Below are 17,740 nucleotides of genomic sequence, written 5' to 3' on the forward strand. Positions count from 1 at the left end.
CTATATATTTCTTCATAAATCTATCTAAAATCCATTTTTCTTTTCCTTTTTTTTTTTAAAGAAAAAAAAAAAAACACCAAATAGTCCCAAATATTTTAGACAATTCTCAATTTAGACTCCAATATTCTAACTTATGAAATTGAGTGGTAGGTGTAAAAAGATTAAAAAAAAAATGAAAAAGAGCATAAAAAATGTGTATTTGCACAGAATAATCTATAAATGATTGCAACATGCAAGAAGAGTCAAATTGAAAGGTGTCCAGTACAGATTTTTTGAGATCCCTATTTAAGGAAGTCCAAACCCAATCTCTCCCTCACCATCTCCCACTTGCCTTTCTCTCACTCTAAACCCTACACGATACACACACACACGCAAAAAAAATAAAATTTATATTGCTATTCCTCTCCTAAAAAGATGAAACCAGATCATCAACTGGGAAATAAAAGAAAATTATTTGAAGATGATCCCAAATTAAACAAGGATAATCAAACTTGGGTTTATGATTCTTCTGTCGATCATAAAGGAAATCTTCCTCTTCGAGCTTCCACCGGCGTTTGGAAATCTTCCCTCTTCATCATCGGTAACCATTTTTTTTCTCGTAATTTTTGTAATTTTATTAGTTCAACTCCACGTAATGTCTAAGCTAATACTTCTTTACTTACGAATATAATTGTCTCTTCATTTACACAAAATTCTTTTCTACTTTATCATTTTTTTTTTCCCTTTATTGGGTTCTAATCGATATATTTTAGTTCAAAAGTTTATCAACAAATACCCTTTGTTTGAAATTCTTGTTCATATAACTTATTAATCTTAATTGGAATCCTCGGACATATATAGTATCCTTTTCCGTAACGCTTGTAATGCAGTAAAATTTACAAAGATTTATCACCTTTTTGTTTCCACCGTACGAAGTTGGGGTCTTTCTTTCTGGAGTGTAACAGTTATTGATTTAGGAGAAGGCTTATAATTACTTAATAATGCTAATCATAATTAAAGAATAAAACAAGTGTGTTAGAGCTTTGGCTGTCCTCTTTTCTTTCCACTGTTCCTAAAGTCCTCAAATATTCTTATTCCCACAAACATCACATAGAGAATAATAAATAACTATCAAATTTTTAGTAAGAGTCTATGTTAAGTTTTTTTAGAAAAATGCTTTTTTAGTTTCTAGGTTTTCAATTTAGTTTTAATTTTAAATATTACACAATTATTCTTAAACTTTGAATTTAATTTTTATTTGTTTTTAAGTTTAAAAATATTAGTTCATTTGATTCTTGGGTTTCAATATTTTATATTTTTAACCTTAAATTTGTAATAATGTTATGATATGATTTTTTAAATTAATTTTAATAATGATGAAGAATTAATGAAAATTAATTTAATTATAATTAATTTTATGCTTTTAAATTAGTTAGTAGACATAATAATTTCATTATTAAAATTGAGTATTTAATGAAAAATTTATGTATCAACAAAATATAATAATTTCAAATTTAAAAATTAAATGGAAACTAAAATTCAATGTAAAAAAAATGTATTTTTCGTAAAGTTTTTATCATTCGGAAGCAAGGGGGGAAAATAGTTTGGAACTTTGTTTAATTATTTAGGTGGAGAAAGTGAAATAGGGATGGATGGATCAAAGCATTAAAAAAAAAAGTTCTCTTTTTCCCCTCTCTTTATTAGGAAGAATCTTGGATATGACTAGCGATTAGATTTTACTTTTCTCTATTTTTTTAACCATTCGAAAAAAAAACCAATAATTAAAAGGAAAAAAAAAAAACAGAGGTAGCCAAGACATCAAATTTTTAAATTTTGAATATAGTAGTAGGCTAACGAATATATTTAGGTATAACTTCAGTTACATCCATGAATGGTTTAATTTTAATTTATCACATGAAAAATTCCTTCTCTTTTATTTTTGAAATATTTAAATTCATTATTTGTATGTGCAAAAACACTAAAGTATTACGAATATGCTAAAGATATATTACATAAGAAAAAAATTAGGTGTTTGATTGGACTGTATATTTATTCAATAACTTTTGGTATGCGGCAATTTTTTTCAAAAAAATGTTTATGTTTTTTATTATATATTAAAAGAGGGATACAGATTAGACTCTTATTTTTTTAAAAAAATGGAATAGTTATCATTTTGATTACCATGTTACAAACGACAGAGATTGCATGATCATAGCCGTATTAAATATTTATGGAGCTTTATTTTTGGTGCAGCTATTGAGTTCAGTGAGAGGCTGAGTTACTTTGGAATAGCGACGAGTTTGGTAATATATTTGACAAGGGTTCTACATGAAGACCTTAAAACAGCGGCTAGAAATGTAAATTATTGGACAGGTGTCACCACTTTGATGCCTCTGCTTGGTGGCTTCTTGGCCGATGCTTATTTCGGTCGTTTCTCCACTGTTCTCATTTCCACCATCATTTACCTTTTGGTAACTTTTTTTTTTAGTTTTTTAATCTCTTCTCTAATTCATTGCTTCCCCAAAATATTAATGAGATTAAAAACAGGGGCTATCTCTGCTGACAATGTCAACTCTGGTACCAAGCTTGAAGCCGTGCGGCAGTGAAACATGCGAGGAGCCAAGAAAATTGCACGAAATTCTATTCTTCACAGCAATTTACTTAATCTCCATTGGTACTGGAGGCCACAAACCATCTCTGGAGAGCTTCGGGGCCGACCAATTCGACGACGATCACCCCGAAGAAAGAAAGCAAAAGATGTCTTTTTTCAACTGGTGGAACTCTGGGCTTTGCGCCGGCGTTATATTTGGAGTGACTTTAATCGTCTATGTTCAAGACCGCGTGGGATGGGGAATGGCTGGCGTGATTCTCTCTTCGGTTATGGCCATCTCTCTCGCCATCTTTCTTCTTGGAAGGCCTGTTTATCGCTTCAGGGCTCCCTTAGGAAGCCCTTTAACTCCTCTTCTTCAGGTTATTGTTGCTGCTTTTAGGAAGAGAAATTTGGATTATCCTCCACATTCTTCTCATCTCTATGAAGTTCAGAGTAGTGATAAGTTTCAGGGGAGGCTCTTGTTCCACACCAAGAATCTCACGTAAGATCCCACACCCAACACACTTAATTTCTATTTTTACTTTATTCAATCTAAAGTTTAAAAGTTTACTTGCTAAAGCTTTATTAAAGGCTTAAATTTTGACTACAACATACTTTTGTGTATATAAATCTCCCGATCACCATCGTGTCCTTTGACAGCTAGATGAAAGGAAGAGAGAGAAGAGATTTTTCTTTTAATAAAGACTATAATTAACTGTCCCATTTTGAGTGGTGGTCATCCACCAAAGATAAAGTTTTTCTTCCCCAAACGAATAAGAAGGGTTGTCACACAGTACAGTCCTATGAAAGCCTTATCCAAAATGTATTAAAAGGATGAAAGCATTCCGCTACACCTATTTCAAATATATCTCACTCAATTGTCTTATCTTAATTTGTTATGTGTCAATTTTTTTTTAGATATTTTAATTCTTTTTTAAGAATTTGATGTATAAAGATTCGTATATCTTAAGATGCACCCAAATCTTGTTCTAAAAGAATTACTATTCAGCTATCCTGTCAATTTTAATAGATTCGGGTGTCAAGCGAAAAAAATTTAGTGATGTCTAGCCAATCTAGATATTTGTCTAATAAAAATTTGTCACAAAGCAAAAAAAAATGAAAATTTTGAATTTCGTTTTTATCTTTTACAAGAAAAAAAAACAGATGTATGGGATTAGATGTAAACAATCATTTTCCATGTAGAGAATGGAAAATTTGTTTGTTCAAATTACAAGTTTAGTTTGTAAATTTAAAGCTTTGTTCTAGTTAGTCACTGCACTATAAAAAGTTTAATAAATCTCTGAAAATTTTAAAAGTTTTTAAAACTAATTGTTGTGTTTGATATAAATTAATTTTTATGTTTTATGAAACTTTAAATTTAAAATTTTGTATTTAGTAGATCGATAAATTTTAAAAAAAGAAATCTGGTAATCATTTCATTTTTTATTTTTAGTTTTTGAAAATTAAGTCTATTTCCTCTCCATTTTTTATAATGATAGTATATTTCTTAAGTATAATGGTTGAATTCTTAAACAAATTTCAAAAACAAAAATAAGCTTTTAAAAACAATTTTCTTTTAGTTTTCAAAATTTGTATTGGTTTTTTAAACCATTAATAAAAAGTAGATAACAAATGAAGAAATTTAGAGATAGAAGTAATGTTTATATGCTTAATAAGAAGAACGAATGATTACTAAGGGGGGAGACTAAGTTACACAAACATTAAACTAAATTTGATTTGAAAATGAAAAAACAAACATGCGTGAAAAACTTAGTGGGGGAGAGAATGAGTAGGGAAGTAATTATGATGTTAGTTTTATTTTGGTTGAAATGGAAATTTGCATCATGATTTAGGCTGATCCAAAATATTGTAAATGTACAGATTTTTGGACAAAGCTGCGATCATTGAAGACACGGATAATTCAGAAGGGAAAGAAGGAGCTTGGAGGCTTGCAACCGTTACAAGAGTGGAGGAATTAAAGCTTGTTCTGAATATGATCCCAATTTGGATTACTTCTTTACCATTTTCAATCTGCGTCGCACAAGCATCCACATTCTTCGTCAAACAATGTGGAACACTCGACAGAAAAATCGGAAACAAGTTCATTATCCCCGCATCCTCCATGTACTGTTCGGCTGCCGCTGGCATGATCCTCTCCGTGGCCATCTACGACAAGCTCCTCGTTCCACTCCTGCGAAAAACCACAGGCAACGAGCGAGGCATTTCCATTCTCCAAAGGATAGGAATTGGAATGATTTTCTCTTTCACAACAATGGTCGTCGCTGCCCTTGTCGAGCGAAAGCGACTCATCCGAACTGCAGAGGCAATGAGCATGAGCGTCTTCTGGTTGGCCCCGCAGTTCTTTATCATTGGAATTGGCGATGGGTTTGCTTTGGTTGGGCTACAAGAGTACTTTTATGATCAAGTTCCTGATTCTATGAGAAGCCTTGGGATAGCGTTTTATTTGAGTATTAACGGGGCTGCAAATTTTCTTAGTAGCTTGCTCATTACAATTGCGGATCGGATCACCAAAAAGAGTAGTGGCAAGAGTTGGTTTGGGGAGGATTTGAATAGCAGCCGTTTGGATAATTTCTATTGGCTAATTGCAGCAATTGTGGCTGTTGATTTGTGTGTTTATGTGTTTTTGGCTCGCCGATATACCTATAAATCCGTGCAGAAAACCACGGTGGCTGATTGCTACGACGGCAAGGGCCCAGACGCCAGTTCAGCGGCTTGAAAATTATTCGCTATTTTCTGTTATTGCTTTCTAGTACCTTTTATTTTCAGAAAAAGATTGCTTTCCCTTTATCTAATTTGTGTGTGTGGAGGCTTTTAGATTTTATAGTTAAACCAGATGTATTTAATTTCCCTCCCTCTGTAAAAAATTTAATAGTAATGGGAATTGGATAATATTATTAAATATGGAGTGGAGAACCAAACTTACATTTATTTGTACATTTGATATAATTTAAAAATCCAAAAAACAAAAGAATTCGTTAGAAATTCATTCGGGAGATAGATGAATCCAGCGAGCGACACTTGGCACGCCTTGATTGACTGCAAACGCCATGTAATAACCAGGTGGAGCCACCATCCCGTTTGCAGGAGCAGTACACCCCACACGATACAGCCCATCGCCGTTGGGGACGCTCGCCGTAACGGCTAATTTGACTAACCGTTGACCTTGTGAAAATGAATGCGTAGCAAAAGGCGCACTTGCAAAATTCACTTCCACAATCCCCACTACCGGTAGCTGAACCGACACCAGCACGTCAAAAACGGCGCCGTAACGCACCGTCTCCGGAATATTTTCAATAACGGGTCGGATATTGGCTCTGTCGGCTGATAAATATTCCGGCGAAAACGCTTCAATTCGCAACTCCGTCGGAAATTCCGCTTCGAATTTATAGAAATAATGAGGGTTACTGCCGGCAATCAAGATCCTTCCATCAGGAATCAGATTGGCCGTAGAGTGGTACATTCTCGGAACGCTTCCCGGGTTTAAAGTCATGAACCGCAACCCGACCGGTTGATCGGGTCGATACAGAACCGGATGCAGACAGGGGTTCGAAGCCTGTTCGAACCCTTGAGTTCCAGCTTGGGCTCCATTGATAACCACGACGTCGCCGGTGGGAAGCATCACCATATCCCCCATGATTCTTCCGAATGGCATATCCTCCAATTCCCAAACTGGGTTTGAACCGGTGGCTTCGATTCGTCCACAGCTTCCGTGAGCCGGAGTGTCGGTGCTTCTCTGGATAAACGCGCCGTATTGAGCTCCTCCGCAAATTACGATCACGGCATTTGAATGTTCCCCTTGGAGAGCGAGCATAACCGAGGATCCAGCGGAGGGGTAATTCCGAGGCCCACCATCCAACGGTGGATAATCCCTCACCACTTGATTAGTCTGGTGATCATACAAAACTGCTCTGTTATTAGCGAAGATGAAGAGATGCCCATTTGGAAGAAGATGAACATAAGGGTATAAATTATCCATCTGACCGTCCTCCACGTCACGCAAGAAAGGGAAATTCACCGCTCCATTTTTCCTCGGAGGATAATACTCGACGGTGTTGGCTGCCCTGCCGCCGACGATTATGACAGAACCATCCGGTAAAATCTGATTCGTAGCGTACCATCTCCCATCGGATAATTCCAATTCCGAAAGCTCAATCCAGTCACAAGCGCCATTTGGTTCGCAGGGTTGAAACTTTCGGAACTTTCTGAGGCCGTCAATATCTCCGCCGGTGTGCAAGAGAGTGCCGTCGGGGAGGAATTGGCCAGACGAGCACCATGTGTCTGTGAGGATGGTTAAGGGACGGATTTGGTTGGTTTGAAGGTCGAGGACGACGGAATGGGCGTAGCAGTCGTGCTTGAGAACGGCGTCGTGCCGGTCGTTGCGACAATGGCCTTTGCGGAGCATTTTGCGAGTTGGGCCGATGTTGGTCCGATCTAAGAGAACGACGGTGTTGAACCTTGTGACGGCGGTGTGCATGGAGGCGATGCCGGCGTTGGGAACTAGGAGTTCCCACGTGCCGGGGAGGTCGGCACGTGTATGGAGAATGACGAAAGTAAAGGGAAGAAGGAGAAAGCAGAGGGAGAGAGGGACATCCATTGGACAGAACGAGTGAGAAAATCGAGTAACTCAGGACTTAAAAAAGGACTCGGAACGGAAATTTGAAGTTTTGTTATTATTTAAATAATGTGTTATATATCATATTATATTATGTGTCTACAAATGTGGATGGTTGTTGGTAGTGAAAATTTCTCAGTTCAATTATAAACGGTTAGAAATGTGGGTCCCATCCGTTGAAATTAATGTGCCCGTCAGTATCAGTGCCACACGTCGGACAGTAGAAACCCGGAAGAATGACACGTAGGCGGCTGTGATTATTTACTATTTATTACTATTATTATTTTGCATGATTTCGGAGCACAGCTAAAGATATTTTCTTCATTTCCATAATCGTAGCTATTGACTTTTTGCAATAACTTTGAAATTAGACTCATTTGCATGTTTACAACATTTTGAGATTGAATTTCTTTTTATAATGGAAACAATGGTGAATTAGTTCTGTGTAGGAATAGAAAAAGGATTTAAGTACTTTTAAACCAATCCTCAATAAAGGTAGAATATAGAGATTTTTCTCATATGAATATACAATGTTATCCTTTCTTTTTAAGTAATCAAAAGTTTATATCTTGAACTCCTGTTTTCTTTTATCACACAAACACACCTTTCTCCCATTCAAAAGGGGAAGGATAATCATGGAATTGATTGTATAGAAAACAAGGTATTTCAATTTCTTCTGATAGTGTGATGGTAATAATGTAAGAATGAAATGGTATTTTAATTGAAAGGACATGATTGGATTAGAGAGGGTTATATGTATTTAGATATGGAAAAGAAATGGAAAATGTGTGGATGTTAATTAAGGAGAAATGTGGGTGTATCCCGACAAAAGGAAAGGAAAGGATAGGGTGGGAAAATGATTGAGGATGAGTGATGAGTACAACCAATTTCAATTGTTCAAAAATATCAAAGACCTATGAAATTTAGAGGCATTTGTTTTGTGGGATATCTAAGATTTTTACGGAATAGATGTATAGATTACCGCGTGTGAATGTATATTGTGGTAAATTAGAGAGAGATTTTGGGTCCTATAATCGTTAATGCCACTCAAAAAAAGCAAAAGGCCGTTAACTAAATTAATGCAAATGCAGGCAGCCAGCCGTCATACAACTGGACTGGGCCCATTCACAAATCTCAATCATTTCCCTTCCCCTTCAAACTTAAGCTTTCATTACAAATTTATTCTAATTAATCAAACCCTTTTCTGCTTTGCATAAACTGTGGGCGGTAAACACTTTCTCTTCCCGTAGAATCTAAGGGAATCAATTAAAATTATGTCATTCAAATACGACACAACATTCTAACACTCCAAACGCATCAAATCCATTAATAATCTTCAAATGTTATCTAATCTATGTGACTTTGTATTCTTAATAATTTCAAATGTTTTCATTAGGATATATTACAATAGTCGAATAGCTGGGACTGTTGGGGAATGATTTGATTTAGGAAAAGAAAAGGAAAAATGGATGCTTTTGGTATTTTCCTTCTTTGTACAATGCTTTAACAACCGATGAAATGCCATATTGCTTTAATAGGAATCGAATTCTAAAAGAGTAGAGGCAGACGGTTTGTGGGTTTAAAAGCTTTTTTTGTGTAATAAAAGGTTTTTGTTCTGATATGCACAAAGGCGCTTGTCGGTAGCCACACATTTACAAGAATCATTAATATAAAGTCACATAGACTTGTAATATGTTGCCTACTAACCAAGTACCAATTATAAGCCCAACCCTAAATTTAATTATATTGTGGTGGTTGATAGAGCTCAATTTAATTCCTTTTTTTTTTTTTTCATACTAAGAATTTATAGCGTTAGATGTGTGTTCAAATTTCTATAGTATTATTCTTTTTCTTAAATAATATTGGCAATCAATTATTGGATTTTTTTTTTTTTTTTTTTTTTTGGAGACAGTCACTTATTGGACTTTGAATCCTCATATAATTATATATAGCATAAATAAAAATTTGAAAATAATTATAGCCTAAAAAATAGAAAGATTATAATCGACAACTGAAATCGGAGCTACATTTTTTAAAGATATCGTTGGTTAGTGGGCCAAGCCAACTATGAGTATGTATTTTCCAATTTTGCCTCTCCATCCTCATATAATTATATTTATATATATTTTAATTCAATCATCTTTTACTCAATTGATTTTATGGAATCTATACAATCACATATTTTTCGGTCTCCACATCTTTCAAAGTCTGTATTTACATATTTTTCATCTACTAAAATCATACCTTATCTGAAGGTTCAATTTAAATTTCAAATGTATAAATCAATCACCCAAAATCTTGCTCTATCATGCTTTCTTCAATGAACCATTGCAATTTTTAATGCCGATCTCTATTCCTTGTTGACAAACAAGTAATTCTCGTGAAAGCTATAGAGTTGGGTTGTCTTCGCATGGTGGAACATACTCTTAACTCAAAGGATTTACCTTTTATAAGGTTAAAAAAAAAACAGTAATTGGTATATTTTTTGTAAGACCCTAACACTAAATCTAAAGTGAGAGATTAAATAGAGAAGGAAAATCCTAAGTAAGGATATTGGAATAAAGGGTGGAAAACATTAAAATTATCCAAAAAGGTGACCAAAAGTCCAAACGCCTATGAAGGATTTAAAACATGTTGGACGCAAGAATGCATGGAGGATGGAAGTAAGAAGACTTGAAAAATGGCTAAGGGTTGCATACAACCAACGCAAAGGCATACATGAGCCATGCGGACACGGACAAGAAACATGCGTCGAAGTGAGCATGCTAGGCGCGCAAGCCATGTGTTGAAGCCAAGCGCACAGGCCATGCGCCAAGCACGCAGCCCATGCGTCGAGGACAAGCGCACAGGCCGTGCGTCAAGCGCGCAACCCATGCGTCGATGGTGTATGGCGAGCATCCTGCCTATGCGTCGAACGGGCAAGCGGGCAAGCCATCCTATGCGTCGAATGTTGCCGAGTCTGCTAAGCAACATGCGTCGATGCCTTATGCCAAGCGCACGCCATGCGGCGAGACACGCCCATGCGGCCAAGCACATCTAGCAAGTCATGCATCAAGGGTGAGCGGCCACCCTATGCATTGGTGATGGCTGACTCATGCGATGGCTAAGTAGGACTTTGATGAAGGAAGGGTGAGTTACTATGCGTTAAAGATAAAAGGTAAGGCTAATTGATGGAAAACTTCAAGGAAAAATGTCAATGGTATACGAGCATAAGTCTTAGACAATTTAAATAGAGAAATATGTTAAGTATTTAAGTGATTTAGGTGGCAAAAGGAGGATCACACAAAGTTTTAGTAAGATGTGGACAAAGGAGATTTCATGCAATTGAAGTCTTATCACCACAAGCAAGAGGTGGGTGAAGGAGATTTCATGCAAAAAAGGAGATTTTGGCTGGCAAGCTGAGATGAGAACAACTCAAGGTTAGGCTGAGTAGATTAAGTGTTGGCAACTCCAACGTGAGACAAATAGGAGTTGAGTTGTCACAAGGGGGGAATTTGGAATGGCTATAAATAGAAGGGTTGGGCAAGAGGAATTTATTCATACCATCACCTAAAATCTAGTGTTGAGAGCATATTTAGAGAATTACGTTTGAGTTATTAGGCTGCCAAGTTGATTGAAGATCAAAAGAAACAAAGATTGCGTTGGTGAGACATTGAGTCAGTTGGACGCACAGCCAGCCCACACCCTGCGCACATGTCTTGTAGCACTGCGTCCGTCTGTCTGCGCGCCTTGCTCGACGCATCCCAAGCGTTAGCCCAGCGCAGCTGCCCCTCTCGTGCGACGCATCACGCCCAACGCAACACACGCCCAAATTCATTTCCGTTAAGTACAATGGTTAAATTATTAGTTAAATTCTAAAAATAAAAATAAGTTTTTAAAAACTACTTTTTTAGTTTTTCAAGTTTTGGTTTGGTTTTATAAATTATTGGTAAAAATTAGATAAAAATGAGAATTTTGAAATATGAAAGTAGTATCTATAAGCTTAATTTTCAAAATTAAAAAACAAAAAAACTAAACAATTATCACATGGATGTTTAGATTTTTGTAAATATCCCATAAGTAATAGGAATTTTTCAACAGCGGTACATTTGACTTTTTAATTCAAGAAATTAATAACTAAGAGTGGTTCAGCCATTTTTGCAATAGAAAAACCAATTCGGCTATTTTTCAAAAATAATCTTTTAGTTGACTCAAAATAGATAAGCTAACTAGGTAAGCACAGTATAGAATAGATGCATTATAAGTCTTCCTTGAAAGGTATAAGGGAAATTTCACAAAATGATCCAAAAATCAAAAACTTTTCTACCAATGACCTCTTCCTAAAATATTTTCTACCATTGACCTTTTGTCCATGCAAAATTCCAAAATCACCTTCAATTTTAAAAAGCCTTCAGACTGTTTGGTATCCGTGCCTCTAGAATACTTTACAACGATAGGTCCCTTCATTCACTTTATTTCGTTCTCAAAGCATTTCTCTTCAAAGAATTTCCTCTGAAATTTGCTCTCGTTTTCTCTCCAAACTTCAGCCTCTCCTTGAAAAATACATGTTGATATTCGAGGTTTGACTATCCTTTAGGGTTAATCGTGTATTCGTTCGTAATCAATCGTTGAGGGAATATTACGTGATCGGATAGAGAATACTAAGCAAGCGTTTAAAGAATATTAAGTGTTTAGAGAATATTAAGCGAACGTTTAGATATTACTAAGCGATTAGATAGAGATTACTAAGCGATCGAATAGAGAATACTAAGCAATCGTTTAGATATTTATTGTGTGATCGTTTAGGTTTATATCGTGCGATCGTTTAGCTACCTGTTATACGGTCGTTTAGCTAACTGTCATGCGACCGGTTAGTTTGTGTTATACAATTGTTTAATTTTGTTATGCGATTTTTTACTAATTATTATGATGTACACGTTTGTCAAATTGGTAAGATGGCCGTCCCTACTGAGAAATATTTTCCTGCTACAGTCTTTTGTCAAGTCCACAAAACTGCCTCTGTGATTAAGAATAAGTTGATAGTTGAATAGATGAGACTGTATAGGAAAACGACCTTTAGTCCATCGTTGGATATAGATCTTATTTTTATGGACAACTTTTGTACCATTTTCTATTAAGAGAGGTAGCGAATGCGAACCCAAACGTTATATCATTCAACATTCTAGGGAAGAAGGTAACATTCTCTCAAGACTATTTCAACTTGATAACTGGGTTGTAGCCGACTGTGAAAATAGTAGAAAAAGAAACAAGCGGTGAAAAACTGTGAGAAGTCATTCTTCGACCAAATGACCCAAATGAAAATGATTGTTCTTGCAAGGATGTGGAGACCGCATTCAAGAAATTCAATTTTGCTAATGACGAAGATGATGTCAAGGTTGCATTGACATTATTCATTGAAACAATGATGATTAAAAAAAGACAAGAAAACCTAATTCGATGTGAATATATTTGGGATTGTCGATGACCATGAAATCTTTGTACTTTACTACTAGTCTTCTCTCTTTTATAAATGTACATTGAATAGCATGAAAACTATCATACGTGGGAAGAATGAGGCATATGATTCAAAGAAAGCAAAAAATGATCACTGTGCCTCATATTACTGTATAAAGGGATTCACACTTGCAATCATTATTTTGTTCAGTTGTTAGCCCAGGTATCAGATTATCTTTGTTCCAGGTACGACTGTACAGAAAATGATCGCACTTGCATTTACTGTCCAACATCATCTGATGGGCCAACAACTGAACGAAATAAAGATGATAGTCTATCGTCTAAATAAGGTATGTATTTTTGTACAATCGTTTATATACTCTCAAATGGATGATCGTTTACATAGCCTTATAAAATTGTTTAGATACTCTAGACGATCGCTTATATTTTCTAAACAATTTTTTAAATATTCTCTGATGATCGTTTAGATAGTCTTAAACGATCATTTACATATTCTTAAATGATCGTTTAGAAAATATAGACGATCATTTAGATACTCTTAATCGATTACCTCGCTTAACAAAATATTTTGTTTGATTTGTTCAAGATAGTAATAACATAAGGACTCATCATGATGAGATGAACAATAATGAGAAGATTTCTCGTGATAATAATAATGATGATGGTAACAATATAGAGGTTCATCAGACCAATGCAGAAAATCTCCCTCATATCCACAAAGAAACCCACCATGGAGAAGATCCCCCTCAAACCAATGTAGAAGAACATGTTAATACAGAGGTTCATCAGACCAATGTAGAAGATCCCTCTCATACCCACAAACAAACCCACCATGGAGAAGAACCCCCTTAGACCAGTGCAGAAGAACATGTCAATGAACAACCAGTTGGGATGGTTAGTGAGCAATCCAAAACTCAAGAACCAGCTCTAATATCTAAATTGACGGACACCACCGTCAATGATCCAACTATTAATGAGCAGCTAGTTCATCAGATCGCTGATGAAATACATGAACTCCCAACTCGAGTGTTCAATGTTGGGGGCCATTTTGATTCTGATTCAACCAAACTTGTGGGGACTTCAACTCAAATGATGCCACTAAAGTCAAGGAAAGTCTATTGAATAAATTAATTATCTTAACATTGTACTGTCACTAATTTATAATTGATAGTTATCTTCAGCTTATGGCCAGAGCAATACCTTCAATGTTGATTTATGCCTGATTTAACATTTAACATAGGAGGTTCAAGTACGGGCAATGGGAAGTGAAGAGATTGAGGGTGAACCTCTAAGAGGGCAAATCTCTAGATTGTGGCATTTTTTGTGCTAAATTTATAGAATGTTGTGTAACTGGTATTGATAGAGCTAGCTTTGAAGGAAATCTAAACAAACATCTATGTGAGCGGAAGCGGATCGTTCCAAATCCCATTTAGAATGAACATAAGCAATTACAGTCTAAACGGAAATGAATTTGCATAATCAGAAATTACAACATGCTACTTAATATGAAGATACAAGTGATAGAGTATGAAAACATTTGAAGAACTCTTCTTGAAGTATCCCTCAATCGTTCAACATCAGCACGAACTCGAACGCGACGATCAGAACTCGATCTCAACGAATGTCTGAATGAGCCTTGATCCCAACGAGTCTAACTCGATCCTTAAACGGAATTAGAACAGCACCACAATAGTTAGCTTGGTATTCTCGGTGTGAGAATCCAAGAGTTGTGGGCTCTGTATGATTTTCGATTGAGGAAAGTAGTGTTAGGGTTGATGCCCTAAAGTCTCGTGTCCTTTAGTTTGTAAAAGTTTGTACGAACGCTTGTGTTGTTAATATATGATATTTACTTCACATTTTTTATTTTTGCTCAGTTGCTTGTTTTATTTGCTTTACCACAAACCAATAAACATAAAATCCCTAGTTATTTGTATGTGACTCAAGCATGTATGTGGTGACATACAAGTGGATCATATCTTGAGTGATAACAAAAATGGTCTGTAGTATATGGATATAGGAGGGAAACCTTATCCTGGTAATGCTACGAATGTGGCCCGCTTTGTGGAATGGTCACAAGTATTGTGACTTGTCACAGATGGTCTGATCCTGATCATTCGTGTTGGGGACATGCGAGCGAGGGCGTCCTATACAAAGAGTTTGTATAAGACCTGACCACGAAGTGTTAACATCTCGTTATATAACACCGTTCATGACAGAGACTTCACTTCACTAGGATGACCATAGGTAACATGACCTCAATCCTGAGTGAGTTGGGAACTCCTGCCATTGAGGGCGGTCCTGATTTGTATGGATGTGAGTGGTCAGTTCGCCGATTCAAACCTACCATTTTGGGGATTCATCTGATTCTGGAGTTGAGAACTCAGCTACACAAGATGGAATTCACTCCTTCCCCGAGACAGAGGTAAGTAGATAGATAACTCCAATAAGGGCTGATTATGGAGCTTGAACGATGTGGTGCAACACACCTTCTCTTGGGCCGAGAGGTGTTCACACATAGTTGGACTATGTTGTATTGTTCATTAGAGGAATCAGTGGTACTTAAGGAGTGAGATGTAACTACAGGGGCATAACGGTAATTTGTCCTAGTTGTACTTACGAGCATCTGTGAAGGGTCATCATACTCATGATTGGTTATATCCGATGGACATAGAAATATATCTGTGGTAAGAAGAGTTCAGCTGTTGGTCTTTAGTGGAATGCTTGACAGTTAACGGATGGTGGATCTCGTGGCTAAAGAGTTTAGTCAGCTATTCACATACCGTTGGAGCTTCGAGCCACAGGTCCATTAGGTCCCCTGGGCAGCTTGTATAAAGTCGAGAACCAGTGTTTGGGTTAATTTGAAATGTTCAAATTGACAAAAGGAAGTTTGATTATATATGATATAATTGGACCGGTCAATTATATATGATATAATTGACTAAATGTATGAGATACATTATTTTGGAGGAAATCAGATATAAATATGATTTATATAAAGTAGAGGAGAAAATACTATAATAGATATGTGATATCAAACTATAGGATAAAAATATAATATGATTATATTTATTAATTAATTAGTTGATTAATTATATGATAATTAATCCAAATTTCACGTTCGGACGTGGGTTAGTGGGGAGCGTTGGTTAATGTAACCGATGAATTAAAATGAAAAAGGTTTTCATTTTGATCGTCCATCGTCAGATCGCCCAAAGAGAATTCAGAAGCGCGCGTTGATGAAAGTAAACGATCGCTTGAGAGCCTATACGGTAGCGCTCTCCATCTAAACGATCATCTACTTCGCGCCTAAACAATTACACAGTGTTTCTTACACAATCGGATAGCTTCTCTAAACGATCGTATAGTGTGCCGGTTTTACTAAACGATTGTGTACCTTTTCCTAAACGATCGTTCTGTAAATCCTACACGATTGTGTAGCTCCTCCTAAACGATAAGCATTTCTACAATGCGATAGTGGTTTTTTCCCTCCCACTTGCTTATTGTCTACACGATTTGTGTTTCCTCCTTCCTTTACCAAATTCATCAAAGACCACCCTTTGGGTTTTCACTCCGAGAGTACCCGGGGCTCTTTAGTGGTGGTGGCATCCCCAAGGCGATCGTGAGTTTGCGGTTGTTCGTGCTACAGCAGTCGACGTTTCCACTGGGCGTTGGTAGATCGCTTGGAGTTTCTGCTACGTTGGAGTTCCAAAGTGTGAAGACTGTCTTCAACTGGTATGGAACTCTTTCCCTTGTTGTTTTCTTGTTCATAGCATGCCGATAATTAATGTTTGTTTGTATAACTGTATGTGTTGAATATATATTGATGTATTTCGGTCACTGTGAGATTGGAGTGATCCGAACACACTCATGGAACTCTTAGATATGAGATCCTTCAAGTAAGAGGTAGACGATCGAGTAAGTGGGAGATAAATGTTGTCTACCGTATAGACAAGATACTCGATCGTTTAGTAAATGGAAGCCTATCGTATTGACTTTGCTACTCGATTGTGTAGCAATAATTAAGCGAGTAACTATCATATAGTAAACTCGTAGCTCGATCGTGTATGCTTGTTTTGCTATCGTTTAATAAAACACTTTTACTTGATAGTCTTTTTGTGAGATTAATCCGAGTGAAAAATCAACTAAATTTTTGGAAAACCATTTTCCTTTTTATCTCATAGTTACCATAAAACTCTCAATAACCTCCCACTTAATTCGATTATTAGAGAAAAAAATAATTAATTATCATATAATTAATATGTTACAAATAAATATAATAACCAACTTATCATATCATATTTATAACCTATAGTTTTAATATTCCATCATATGAAACATATAAACCATAGTTCTTTTCTATTTTATGGTATTTAATATAAATCATATTTATATTAATTCCTCCAATTATTGTATCCAATACATCATATCAATTATATCACATATAAACCATAGGGATTTTATGTTTATTGGTTTGTGGTAAAGCAAATAAAATAAACAACTGAGCAAAATCAAGATGTGAAGTAAAATATTATATATTATACAATACAAGCGTTCGTACAAACTGTTTACAATCTACAGGACACGAGACTTTAGGGCATCAACCCCAAGAATGTCCTTTCTGACTACATCATGTACACCTAGGTATTTGATGTGACTCCTCTCCAGTAGAAGGTATCCTAACGGTTTGATGTCGACCATTAGGTAGTTTCCAATTACCCTGAGTGGTAAGACTTCTATTTTGCAATGATGCCTCAACGAGGCAGAACAAACATCACCAATGGAGTGATCAGATGTCCCTTCACTGGGATGAGACATTCTCAACCATTAGGTAGAACTAACTCTTGGAACTTAACCTAATAGCCACCATTTGTTCGGTACAGAATTGTTAACCCTTAACAATTTCGCGTAAGTGTAACCCTTCGTTTTTTGCCCCAGAGTCTCGCCTTAATGTGTCCACCGTAGGGAAAAAGAAGATTAAGACAAGAGACTTAATGACCATATCCTCTTACAGGAGATCAAATAAAGAAACACGCAAAATAACCATCCTATAGGGGGACACTCCCAGGGTGTCTCGAGGCAATGTG

General features: G+C 36.2%; 2 protein-coding genes across 2 annotated transcripts; one reads left to right on the top strand and one right to left on the bottom strand.

The window, feature by feature from the left end:
• The first annotated feature begins 33 nt into the window (after nt 1-33).
• LOC120090373 (protein NRT1/ PTR FAMILY 5.6-like) lies at nt 34-5,489 on the top strand. The gene is made up of 4 exons (XM_039047991.2): nt 34-580; nt 2,233-2,450; nt 2,527-3,071; nt 4,451-5,489. Exons 1-4 carry the CDS (start codon nt 415-417, stop codon nt 5,304-5,306), a joined length of 1,785 nt encoding a protein of 594 aa, XP_038903919.1. The 5' UTR covers nt 34-414; the 3' UTR covers nt 5,307-5,489.
• On the bottom strand, nt 5,463-7,483 carry LOC120090374 (glyoxal oxidase-related protein). The gene has a single exon (XM_039047992.2). It carries the CDS (start codon nt 7,182-7,184, stop codon nt 5,574-5,576), a length of 1,611 nt encoding a protein of 536 aa, XP_038903920.1. The 5' UTR covers nt 7,185-7,483; the 3' UTR covers nt 5,463-5,573.
• Between the last annotated feature and the right edge of the window lie 10,257 nt (nt 7,484-17,740).

The sequence above is a fragment of the Benincasa hispida genome, chromosome 11, assembly GCF_027475165.1.
Source record: "Benincasa hispida cultivar pf3 chromosome 11, pf3_genome.v1.1, whole genome shotgun sequence".
Lineage (NCBI taxonomy): Eukaryota > Viridiplantae > Streptophyta > Magnoliopsida > Cucurbitales > Cucurbitaceae > Benincasa > Benincasa hispida.